General features: G+C 43.9%; 1 protein-coding gene across 1 annotated transcript in view; it reads left to right on the forward strand.

Moving 5' to 3' along the window:
- tmx3b (thioredoxin related transmembrane protein 3b) overlaps nt 1-13,309 on the forward strand; it is a 29,311-nt gene extending 16,002 nt beyond the window's left edge. Inside the window, exons 14-16 of the mRNA XM_086066433.1 lie at nt 4,344-4,473; nt 7,588-7,656; nt 10,917-13,309. Coding sequence (XP_085922559.1) covers nt 4,344-4,473; nt 7,588-7,656; nt 10,917-11,213 — 496 coding nt within the window. The 3' untranslated portion in view covers nt 11,214-13,309. The remainder of the gene's footprint in view (nt 1-4,343; nt 4,474-7,587; nt 7,657-10,916) is intronic.
- Nucleotides 13,310-13,602: the final 293 nt, after the last annotated feature.

Genomic DNA, 13,602 nt, shown 5'->3' on the forward strand with positions numbered 1-13,602 from the left:
AATGTACAAAAATAAATTTTTATATATATATATATATATATATATATATATAATGTACAAAAATAAATTTATATATATATATATATATATATATATATATATATATATATATATATATATATATATATATATATATATATATATAATGTACAAAAATAAATTTATATATATATATGTACAAAAATAAATTTATATATATATAATGTACAAAAATAAATTTATATATATATATATATATATATAATGTACAAAAATAAATTTATATTTAATCATTTGTACATTTAAAATGTTGGCAGTTTTGGTCCTCCATACTTCTCCACTCCCTCCTCCTTGTCGTCATCCTCGCTCCCTCACTTCCTGTGCTCGCTCGCGTGCCGCAAAAATGCGGCAAATCTGCTGGTGTGCGACGCTAATGGTAAAACATACGGCGGGTTGTTACATATGAGGATTAGCGGCATACATAGCGACACATATAACCTAATGGCCTGTCAAAGAAGCGCGCTAACGACGCCTGGTCGAGAGCGCCAGTCGCAGAAAGGCCGGCTTTTAATTAGACGGCCGACGCGGGCATCCGCCTGCGTGCCGAACAAATGATGCGTCTTGATATAATTTAGTGTACGAGCAAGGCATCTGTTGTACGCTTCCTGGAAAACATCCGAGGCCGTTTATTAAACACTCGCGCTGGATACGTGCCGGCGTTTACCGCCACCGGATGATAGGACGCGATTGGCCCTTCCGCGCTCGGTTTTCCAGGGTTTTGCGGGCGTTTGGAACGCGGCGGCGCAGGATTAATTGCCCTCCTTTGAGGGATGAAATCCTGGCCCCGTCAATGTCCACTAATCCCCTCCCTCAGGAGGCCCGGCGAAATAAATCTGATGGCTTTTTATCCCGCTTTCTGTCATCGTGGCGATTACTGCGTCCTGGCAGCAGCCTGTCTGGCATCAGGCTGCCACTGCTTTCACCCCGCGGCACGCACGCACGTACGCACGCACGCACGCACGCACGCACGCACGCACGCATATCGAGGACATTACTTAAGCTTACACTCATTTCCTGCACTAACCCGAAAGTAAACCACTCCTTGCCTAACTCCTCTTCCACTGGCCTCTTGCTTCCTCAAAATCATGTCATGCACTTTGGGATGCCACATACCCACAATGCACCACCACCGCCGCACGCACGCACGCACGCACGCACGCACGCACAGCCCTCTTTTAAAATACTTACTGTGTGGACAAAATAAGCATTGGCTGTGTTTTTAAATTATTCAGTCGCTTTTCAAGTCATTAAGCTGACCGTCTGCTGGCGCCAGCGCCATAATTAGCATTTATATGAGATCGGAATTGATCTTAATATACACGCGCCGCACGACCACAACATTAGGTGCCCCTGCACAGTAATGAGAAGCAACACGAGACCTGTATTACAATTATTATTTTTTGCCTCTACAAAGATGATAATGCTCATAAAGTTTGTACCACTTTTGTCGACAGTAATTCCTGGACTACAAGCCGCTACTTTTTTTTTTTCACTTGCGAATGCCGCGTTTAGTTTGATAGTAACCTTTTTTTTTCATTGATTTGACTAACATCAGGTTTTAAAAGAAAACGCCTTCAACTGAGAGTGGCAATAAACAGCTTGACAGCTTGATTTTGACAAACTCATTCAAACCCAGAAACGTCTAAATACCTTTTTTTTTATACTTTGCCCTTCACTCCCCAAAACTTATTTATTCGCTTTTCTTTGTTCTATTTATGCAAGAGCATGCAGAAGGCTTTGATGCAGCTTCTGACATGAAGAGGTCGCTTAAAGCAATGGTAGTTATTACAAAAAACGGCCAGCGGGTGGCAACAGAGTATAAGAGCTCAGCCAGGGCCATATTGCAACAAGCTCTTTTTGACAGTGTTTGAATGGAGGAATATGAATATTGATGGGACTTAGCTATATTATAATGCTAATTGCTGCAGAACGGAAACAGATGCAAATATACTTTTTTTTCCTAAAAGAAAAAAAAGAGACTCTAATCTTTCTTTTGGTAGGTTCCATGTTTTTATAGCAATAGAATCCAATATTCTTGCAAAATCAGTCAAAATTCAGTAAACCAGCCGGGAGCGAAGGGGGTTGCTTCAGTGAAAAATGGCTTAGAGTTGAATGAGTTAACTAATTATATCTGAAACTTTTTATTTGTTCCGAAATGAGTTGTCAGCTGCCACTATCCTGCGCTTCAACAGCTTGTATGTCGAAAAACCAGTACCTTAGTTTGCTTGTATCTCAAGGCACCACACTGTATCCTCCCTGTGACGTTTATTTTGTGGTGTAACGCCAGATTTTAAAATACATGGCGTGTCTCAATAACAGTTGGGAAACGCAGCTAATAACGTCACCCGAAACGGCACAAAGGCGGCCATTAGGTTTTATCCCCCTAAAAATGGCAGGTTTTTTTTCTGAAGTAACAAAGTCAGTCTTTTTCCATTACAATGTGTAATTCAAAGCGTTTCTACCATAAAATCATGCATTGTTTCCACCTCGAAGTGAGGTTAACAGGCTAATCCATATTTATTTAAAATGGCCGCCATCTGTTGCAATAGGCAGCACATCAGGTGTGTGTGTGTGGGGGGGGGGGTGTATTGGTTGTTTTTCATGACCTTGTTATCTGATTGAGTCCACTGATTTGCCCAAAAGCAGGCGGCGACCTCACTCTGACACCGGGTGTCTGTACACTTTGTATGCCGTCTGCATCTTAAACCTCCGTTTGCACAAAGCACAACAGGTCATTCCAGTTCACCAACGTTGAAGAGTAAATCCTCATGCGACTTGGATGCGATAGCCAGTGTTAAAGTAGTTAGGGATTTTTCATTATAATTTTTATTTTTTTTATTATATAACTATTTTTTAGAGGGAATATACATTTATTAAATTTTTAATTTTGTCTTACTGGCATTCATTTATTTATTGTATTTAAAAAAAAAGAAAAAGGAAAAAAAAAAGGTCTTAGCGTTAATTAGAATTTTTGCTATTTTAGTTTCGCAAGTCAAGGCTTCACTGTACCACGTGAATCTCTGAATAGCCGTACACATTATTTTTCAATTTAAATATTGAACACCTTTTTTTTTGATCAAAAGGAACATAACCACATTCAATATATCAATCGGCGCTAGCTCATGCGCTTGCTAGCAGAGAGGAGCTAATCGACAAAGCAGGCATCTTAGCGATTTGATTTGAATATGTAGTGAGTGACCGTTCCAACAGCTTTCGTCTTCCTTTTTTCAAGAAAGACGCTAAAGAATTAAATTCACAGTAAGAAACAGACGGTGTGAGTGGAATGATTTTTAAATTGTTTTCGATAAGACTAGAAACGAGTGCCGTGGACATCGGCAAAGATCCATTTATACATTGAAAAAATGATAACCGCTGCAAAACAGAATATCCTGGTTTGCGTCCTTCGGCGCCAGCTGCGCAAACCGTGTGACGTCATAGAGCGCCACGGCGTCACTTGCTCACGCGAGACGAGCAAAGAGGAAAAATGGAAGCCGCGTGCGACAAGACACGAAGCCGTGTCAGAAATGTCGAGAAAAATCACCTCGCAGTGCGTCCGCCTGCCTCTCCCCGAAGCCTCTTGACGGCGATCCAGCCAATGGGAAGGCGGCTCAAAAAGAAAGTCAATATCACCGCGTCCGCGCTGTCGCAGCAACGAATGAGATGGAGGAAAAACCTTAAAGGCCTTAAATGGCATTAAGAAGCATTCAATACAATGTTGAGCGTCTTGACGATTATGCTCATGCCACGGCACGCATTACCCCACCAGGCCCCGCCTATTAAAGGTACAGTATTGCAGACACTATATACAGTATTTTCATTTTGACATATTGTGTAGTTCTCCCCTTGAAATAAAACAAAACAATCAATCACGGGTTTCTTTCTTTGCTGGTTTTCACCAATCGCAGGCAGATCTGTTCTTAAGTGGACTCGCATGTGTTCCCCTGGGCCGCCCGCCTCGTCATTAAAAAGGCTTTTTTGGACTGACTGACTGACACAAACGCTCCACATTTTCGCGTCTTGCATGCAAAACATTGAGGAAATGCCAAGCTTGGGCCCCATCTGCTTTTTTCGCCTTCTTCATCCCAGCGCACAAATAAGGAATTCTCTTTCTGAAAGCGTTCTCATGGGGAAAAAGTACAAAAGGCTTTGTCGATCACGCCATTGTGCTCTTCTTGTGTGGTAATTTGTTAGCGCAGAAGCCACAATTTGTTCCCGCTTTGATGCCGGTGGTCCGTGCCGCTGAGAGGATTAAAAAAAAAAAAAAAAGAAAAAAAAAAAAGCTATCTTCCCTGTTTTGTTTTCAGCGAGGTGACGGTGCCCTCCATTATCGTCCTCAACACAGCCAACGAGCAGTACTTCCTGCCCGGCCAGCCGGCCGAGACCGTGGAGCAGCTGGTCCAGTTCATCAGCGGCGTTCTGAACGGTTCTGTGCCGGTACGAAATTACCTTCCTCGCGCTTGACTGGCTTTTATGCATTCCAGCTCACCTCCGGCTTAAGTATTTAGGGCCAAAAATTGTTGGATACAAAAAATTAAATAAAAAAATCAGCCCCCCCCCCCACACCCCCCCCCTCCCTGACATGAGTTTCATACCAATTGCCACAAAATTGGGTGAACATGTCTGTCGTAATAGGCCGCATGAAAAAAAAGTCTCAAGGGTCAATGTCAAAAAAGGAACAGGAAGTCTCCCATTTTAGTTTGAAGTAGCCATTTTTTAACAGATTTTAATACTGCAGTATTTCTATACTTGACGTGTGCTTTTATCGTTCCAATTTGGTATGGTTGTTAGCAAGACTCCACACTGTGGTGTGTCAAATTTAATTCATTTTCTCCCAAAAACATAAAAACTTTCTATTTTAAATATCGGTCCCAAAAATGTATTTATGCGTTAAATTTTTTATTTTTATACAAGCTGGAGCATACAGAATGCTTTGATGCAGACTCTGACCTGAAAAGAATGCTTAAAGCAATGGCAGTTATTGCAAAAAACGGCCAGCAGGAGGCAGCAGAGTATAAGAGATCAACCAGGGCCCTGTTACAAAAAAAGCTCTTTTCCCCAGTGTTTTAAACAGATTTGTGAATAATGATGAAACTTGGCTATATTTTAATGTTAATTGCTGCAAAAACGAAAACAGATACAATTGTTTTCCCTGATGAAAGAAGAACCCCTAATCTTTCTTTTGATAGCTTCCATGTTTTTATAGCAATAGAACCCAATATTCTGTGGGCCTTGCAAAATCGGTGAACATCCAGTAAAACAGCTGGGAGCGAAGGGGTTGGCTTCGGTGATAATGGCTGGGAGTTGAATGTGACTTCAAACCAAATATATGTATGAGTGATTTGAAAGCTAACAGAATTTAGCCAAATGGCTAGCAGGTATAATCCTAGACAGATGAGCGATGTCAAATTGCAGATCTTTTTTTGCCTGCGCCAAAGGAGAAACGTGGACGGGGGGGGGGGGGGGGGGGGCGCGTCCGCCACCGCTTGCCGCTCGAATTTCCATCGTAACGACAGCAGCATTCTTGTTAATCAAACATGTTGCCTCGCATTTTCTAATACCGCTCACCCGATGAGGTATTTGTTTCAATCTTCTTTTTTTGCGTGTTTAGATTTCATGTTGCTATCCCTCCTGAACAGATTATCTCCAAATAATTCTTTTGGTCCAAGTCAAACAATGAGATTAGTCCACGACTCGGCGGTGTAATCCGGCAGCGCGTCAACTGTGAGCCAGCGGCGGCGGCGGCGGCGGCGGCGAAACCGCAAAAGCCAAACCAGCGCAGGGAGGCCCCGCTCCTTTTTCCCGGAAAATTTCTCGCTATTTTTTTTGTCTCTGGAATGTTGATGTGCTTTCCAGGAAATCTGAAAGAAGCGTTTTCAGTAATTGAATGGACGGACGGACGGACGGATGGAAATGTACTCATTGGAGCGGTAGATTCTGTACAATAAAATAAATATGCATCTCTGCTGCCCCACTTTTGCGGAAACTTTATGGAGCGTCTTGCATGGACCGCGTTTGTATCTTAGGGGAACACGAACACATAAAATAAACATCTATAAGCGGGTGTGTGCAAAGAATGGCTTGCACATTTTTTATTTATATTTTTTTAAAGCCCAGCCAACCGATCGTCTGCAGTTTACATTATCAAGAGTTCTGCATTACTGCTTCTATTTAGCCATCTGGTTGTTAAAATGATTCGGCCGGGGGGGGGTTATGATTAGTTTGTCAACTGATTTATTGTAAATGTTTAAATAAATACAAATACTAACAACAATTTTAATATGTATTGAAATGAAAGAATTATACACAATTAAATTGTAAATGATATTGATGATTTTGACAGATTTTGCAAGGCCATCAGAATATTGTGTTGGATTGTTATGATAGCATGGAACCGACCAAAAGAAAGATTAGAGGCTCTTCTTTCATCAGGGGGAAAAAGTATATTTCTATCTGTTTCCGTTTTTGCAGCAATTAGCATTAGAATATAGCTAAGTTTCATCATTATTCACAAATCTGTTTAGAACTGTGAGTGAGTTTTTTTTCCAACATGGCCCTGGTTGATCTCTTTTGCTCTGATGCCACCCGCTGGCCGTTTTTGTAACAACTACCATTGCTTCAAGCATTCTCTTCAGTTCAGAGGCTGCATCAAAGCCTTCTGTATGCTCTTGCGTAGAAACACAACAACCCATTAAAAACGTATAAATACGTCTTTGGGACACGAAACCTTTCAAGTAGAACGTATTTATACGTTTTCGGGAGCGAATGAGTTTACACTCAAATGAGGAGAAAAGTTTGCATACACCTGATTTCGAGGGAGTCTGATGTGTCGCACGGTCGTCGTCGTCGACGGCCGCACATTCAGTCGTCGCTTCGCAAAGGCAGAATTTGTCGCGGCGTGCCTAATATATCGGCCCCCTGCGATCATGCGTTTACCTCGTGCAGGAGCGGAAATAAATCCCGCTGCTTCGTCATCTGTAAGAAGGATGAAACGCATGACTGAGCTCTTGTGTGCGGGCGGGCACCGTTAGCCGCGTCTGAAGCGCCAGAGGACGCGCGGCTGACAGGCGGCGGCTGCTCATTTGCACGCTTTTTATGACAGTTATGAAGAGGTTTTTTTTTTTTTTTTTTCTTCCCTTCATCTTTTCTCCTAACTGCCGGTGTCTTGCTTGCCATCCAGGATCGGATGCGGCCGCACGGGGACAACAACTTGCATGTAAACAAATGTGACTTCCCGGCTCGCTATAATTGGCCCGTCCGCTCGCACCGGCCGCTGCCCGGGATGCGCGCCTTCTCAATAATGGAGGCCAGACGCCAAATTTTTAAGGGCTTTTGGCGAGAGAGCCCTAACACTAATTGTGTTCGGCGAGGAGTCCTTTTATAAACACGCGCCGATAATTGCCGATTGCCCCGAGTTGTCGCGCAGTAATTGCGACAAATGGCCGCCGGCGACGAGCGCGAGTGTGAAATTAGCATATAAACAATATCCTCCGCCGCCGCCGCCGCCGCCGCGCCCCGCCACTCCATTAAAGTGTCTTTGCCTCCCCGCAGGCTCAAGGAGGTGACGGCTTCATCCAGAGGATCAAGCGCGTGCTGTTTGACGCCAGGTCCACCGTTATGGTAAGCCCCCCGTTGGACCGCTTCGACAATGAGAGGAGGTTAAGGAATCGTTTCTGCTGTAATGTTGCCTCCAATGAATGCGCGTTCTGTCTTCTTATGAATCGCGGAGGTCTTTCTTCCGGCCTACCTGCAGTGGGGGGGGGTGAAAAGCCGCAATGGAGATATCGTTCCTAAGGGCCGTTTAAAATGTGCTTTTACGACTCGCACGTACTTCAAACTCTTCGTGGAGGTTTTAACACTGTTACGTTACACTCAAATGCATATTTTGGCCGTTTCAACATTTTTGGGGTATTTTGATACGTCATTTACAATCCTGCCATTTTCTGCCTTTGACTAAGTTACAGTCAAGTCGGGTCCATTTTAATATTGGGACGTGGACGCAATTGCCCTCAATTTGGTTTGAACACCACCACGACGGATTTGAAATGTAACAATTTTTAAATGTGCCTCCAAATTGTTTTTGTTTGAAAAAAAAAAGAAAAAAAAAAGAAGCTTTTTAGTGCTCTCGCTTATTAACTATTAGTCACGGACAACTCTGTAAGACTTTTGTGCAGCCCTTTCAGGTGCAAACTCACTAATTCCTTTGCACTTGAAATGTTTCTGGTTCCGTGTAAAACGCCGCACGTTAACCATCAAAGTGTTGGTTCGGTCATGGTTTGGGTTCTTTGGGTTCTTGTTGTTTTTTTGGTCTCTTTTGTTGTGTTTTCCTTGCCTCCCTTTATCTTGTCCGGCGTAATCACGTCCACCTGTTTTGTTCTTCCCTTCCCTGGTGTGTCGACCAATCGGTGCCCTCCGCCACGTGTGTCTGTCTTGCCCTGGCGTTTGGGTCCATTGTTGTATGTTCGGGTGTTGCGTCCTGCCACGTCGAGTCGAGTCAAGTTACGTTTAGTCTCGTCTCGACTAGTCGAGTTGCGTCGAGTCGCGTTATGTTACGTCGAGTCGAGTCTCGTTGAGTTACGTCAAGTCAAGACGCATTACGTCGAGTCGAGTCCAGTCATATCAGGTCAGGGTTCAAATCAACACTTCGCTTCAATCCCTGTCTCGTACCGTTTGGGTCCGCCTCCACGAAAACCCACAACGCGACGAATTTGACATTTCTGTCCCTCTTTTAACCTCACGCGTGCCTTTTTTATGTCAACGTCGTGAATAAACCTCGTTTAAGATCATTTTTTGTTGCAAGTGCGCTCCATTTTTAAAGCGCTGTTGCCTTTTATTATATTATATATCATATTATATATTAGCTTCTCATCTCCATTAAATGTGCTGCTGCATTCAATAGAAGCCAGTTGCTAAATTCCGCTCGGCCTCCAGCCACGCCGCGACATAAAAGAAATGTAAATAAAACAGCCAATTAGCAGTAAACCTCCAATATCGACGCTTTTTATTTTATTTTTTAAATCCCATCTAAGCACCTCGCTAAACGCAATCGCTATTAAACGCCTAATGACGTTTCATCGCGTAGCCGCCGCCGTCCAAGGTTTGCTCGTATTGTTACTTTCCCGCGCGGCGCTGGAGCCGTTTCAGATTGTGGCACTCGAGCAAAAGAGTCTCCGGGATGTCGTCGCATCGACCGCGTTGCCCTCGCCGCGCATCTCAATACGGAGCGGGGGCGAGGGCGAGCTGTGACACAAGTAGAACAAATGAAGCCCACTGTGTGTGTGTGTGTGTGTGTGTGTGCGCGCACTTCCCCCCCCCCCCCCCCCCCCCGGGAGACGGATGACGTTGGCGGGACGGGAATATGCAAGGCGAGCAGTAAACAGGCTGAGGTTGCGCAAATGATGGAGGAGACGGCGGCGGCGGCGGCGGGGGGCGGGGGGCGGGGGGGGGGGGGGGATTTCCCTCGGGGCCTGCGCTTCTTTTGGGAGTAATAGTGTTTACTCTGCCACGGCCGTGAGACGACTACTTAAACATCTGGCGCGGTCGTACTGTCAAGCTCGTAAGCGTTCCTCCAGGCTAAGTTTGCCAGACGACGACCGAATTGCGATGTCGCCCAAAAAATGGCGGGAAAGCCATGGGACATTTTTGAGGGCTTTTATTTTTGGGGGATGAAGCGACCCCCCCCCTGTCGACATCCTAACGCGCACCTCGGCGGCAGGCGAGCGCATTAGGCCGCGCACAGCTGTGTTAGCCACCCGTGTTAGCGCCGCGTTTCCGACCTTTATTGCGCCGAGGCACACATTTTACATTGGGCTACGAACTAGATGACTTTTTCTGACGGTAGTACGAGTACTCAACTCTTTGAAATGTGAAATCGGATCATAAAACAATTCTTCTGTTTTATGAATGGCAACATGCGGGAGTTAATTGACACCCGCTGCTGTCAAAGGAAAGAACATTTTAATTCTTCTGTGAGTCACTTTTCTGGAAATATCATGTTTTCATGGTTACATAATTCGAGCTCTAACTTTTTTTTTTCTCCCCCTTTTGAAGGTGCTCCATTGATAAATATTCTTAGCCTTGCCGCATAATTGCCTTAGTCATGCTTGAAAGTTTTCAGAGAATAATAAAAAAAAAAAAACTTCAACTTGTTTCAACCTTGATATGACACAAATTCTGACTTCAAGTCAGAATTTTGAGATCAAAGCCTGAATTCTGAAAATAAAGTGGGAATTCTGAGATTAAAGTGAAAAGACATAATTCTGTTATTAGTCAGAATTCTCACTTTAATGTCAGAATTCTGAGAATAAAGTGAAAATCCTGCTAAACTTTCTCTTTTCTTTTTTGGATTTTTTTTTTCCCCTCGTCACTGGCTTCCTTTTTGAAGGTGCTCCATTGATAAATATTCTTAGCCTTGCCGCATAATTGCGTTAGTCATGCTTGAAAGTTTTCAGAGAATAAGAAAAAAAAAACACCTTCAACTTGTTTCAACCTTGATATGAGTGACTCGACACAAATTCTGACTTCAAGTCAGAATTTTGAGATCAAAGCCTAAATTCTCACTAAAAGCCTGAATTCCGAAAATAAAGTGGGAATTCTGAGATTGAAGTGAAAAGACAGAATTCTGTTATTAGTCAGAATTCTCACTTTAATGTCAGAATTCTGAGAATAAAGTTTTTTTTTCATTTTTCCCGCTCGTCACTGGCCTCACTTAATCCTTTCCACGATCAGCCACAAAATATTAGCTGTGCTCTAACATAAAACCTAGAGATTCCACATCAGATCTTTCTTTATTGTCATGATGAATGTAACTTTGTCCTCTCTTGCCCCGACCCAACTGACCCGCCCCGACCCGACCCGACCCGTCCTTTTGCACCCGTCAGTCGGTGTTCCGCAGCTCGCCTCTCTTGGGCTGCTTCCTATTCGGGCTGCCGCTTGGCGTGATCAGCCTCATGTGCTACGGCATCTGCACGGCCGAGACGGACGACGGCTCGGACGACGTCGACGCAATCAAGCGGGAGGGTCTGACCGACGAGGAGGAGGAGGACGAGGACGAGGAGGAGGAAGAGGAAGAGGAAGAAGAGGAGGAGGAGGAAGAGGAGGAGGCGGATCAACGGTCGGAGGGCCCCGAGGGCGAGGTCGCGTTGGAGAAGGATCCGGAAGAGAAGAAAACGGATTAACGCCGGCCTGCATGATGGATGGATGGATGTGACGTGGAACTCAAAGACGCATCGATGACGCCGCTCGTGTCGCTGAACTTTGCTTTTCCATCTCATTTGCCGGAGTCTCACCACAGGCTCTCTCACCGTATTTCTTACTCTTTAATTTAAGATGGCCTTTTTGTTATTTCTGCCGGAGTGTCAAAGCGGGTCCTCGAACGACCAAACCATTTTTCTCCTTGTTACACCACTATGACCCCCCCCCCCCGGCCCCCCCTCCCCCCAACTCACCTCTGCTTAGCCTCTAGTAGAACCACAAACAAGGGTGAACATTGCCTTCAAACAAAAACTGCCCGTCAACCATCCGAACGCTTACAAAAAGTGCCCCGGACGGAAACGCTGCCATAAATTAATTGCACCATCTGTGCTTTTAGTTGAGTTTGTCGTCGATTTGTGAGTCGAGGGGGGCGCTACGCGACATTTTCACGTTGAGACGGGTTCCAAGTGTACATGTCGTCATATCCCGCGCCGCCTTTCCCAGCTGGATCCGTTTCCATCGCAACTCCGTTGTCGGCGAGATGATCGCTTGCCCACGTGCACTGCGAGCATCCTGCAGGTTTACTTGCATAACGCCGTGAGTCACTTTAGCAGCTAAAATCAAAGGGGGGGGGGAGGGGGGGGGGGATAAAATATTGACACAACCCCGAATTGTGCTGATAGGAATGTGTCCCAAGACTTTTGTCCATGTAGCCTATGACTAGACAAAAATATTTGGACAAACCCTAATTGACTGCTATAGAGGTGCGTCCCAATACTCATCGTCTAAGGCGGTGTCCGAATGTGCACCCTGCTCTCGACAAAGTGCCCCACTCGGGCCGGGTATCGATTCTAATTTCCTCAATCCATTCGATTTCGATTCGCACGAGTTCAGTTTGATTCGATTTGAGATTTTTTTTTTCTCTCCAATTTGATTCACTTCAATACAATATTAACTCATTCACTCCCAGCCATGGTCACTGAAGCAACCCCCTTCGCTCCCCGCTGCTTTACTGGATTTGGACCCACAGAATATTGTGTTCTGTTGCTGTAAAAACGTGGAGATTAGAGTCTCTTCTTTCATCAGGGAAAAAAAATATGTTTCTATCTTTCAGTTTTGCAGCATCATTATTCACAAATCTGTTTAGAACTGTGGGTAAATGAGCTTATTTTCCAACATGGCCCTGGTTGATCTCTTATACTCTGCTGCCACCTGCTGATAGTTTTTTGTAATAACACGACAATGAGCTGGCTGTCCGAATCGGCAAACGGAACGAGGACAATCTATACATTAGGCCTCCCATATCGTGCGGGGGACGATATGGTGAATGAGGGGGTTCGGGGTTCAGGGTGGGCATTCGGACGCTGCCCGTGTGTTTACGTAAGCTAAAATCAAAATTGCTACGACTATACTGTGGACAAAAGTATTGGGACAGCGCCATGTCTGTTGCAAAAAATGTGTCCCATTACTTTTGTCAGTATAGTTAGTATGTGTGTGTGTGTGTGTGTGTGTGTATATAAGCTAAAATCAAATAGGGTGTGTTTGGTCAAAAATATTGGGACACCCCTTAGTTGACTGATGTAAAAGTGTCAACGACGTATTGGGACAACAAGCGTCCATCTCACCAATGTTTTTTTTTTTTATATGCGAAACAAAAATCTGTTTTACTTTTCCAACTATGAATACAAAAACAATTAACATTTGGAGGGAAATTATTTTTTGTTATTGAATATTTGTAAGCCATTTTAATTAAGAGGACATTTTTGAAATGTTGTTGATGCTTTTTTTTTTTTCTTCTTTGACTGAAAATGCAATACTCGTTTCTCAGTTACATTTTTAAAGGCTTCCTCTTCTTGTATGATGACAAAAGAGCACAAAAGGTCAGTTTAGCGTTTCTCCTCTTTTTCCCTTCATTGCGACGTTTTTCCCACTCGTTTTGATTGTTTATGCTCCGCAAGGGTTCCATGTGCTAAAATAATAATTAAAAAAAAGAAACAAATCCGTGCCCTCGCTTTGCCTTCTGGTCTTTGTCGTTGTTTTTTTCTTCACATTGGACTGAAATAAAGATTTCTCCTTTTTTTCTTGTTGACTGACAGTCGTTTATTTCCCGCACGTCCATAAGGTGTTTGATTGACGTCCTCCCGTCCAATGATGTCTTTTTATGCAGATTGCAACAGTGATTAATTGCTTCTTTTTTATCAGTCTTGTTCCTTCATCTTGATGAAATGACACAAATACATTGAATTCAAATTTCATAGATTTATTTCAAAGTTATATTTAGCAAAATAAATAGCTACAATTTGATGTGTTAGCTTTCCCAACTAATCCTAATTGAAGTCATTTCAAGACTTCCACATTCAGCGGGGAGCTTTG

The sequence above is a fragment of the Leptonotus elevatus genome, chromosome 21 (assembly GCF_054856555.1).
Source record: "Leptonotus elevatus isolate MCC_2025b chromosome 21, RoL_Lele_1.0, whole genome shotgun sequence".
Lineage (NCBI taxonomy): Eukaryota > Metazoa > Chordata > Actinopteri > Syngnathiformes > Syngnathidae > Leptonotus > Leptonotus elevatus.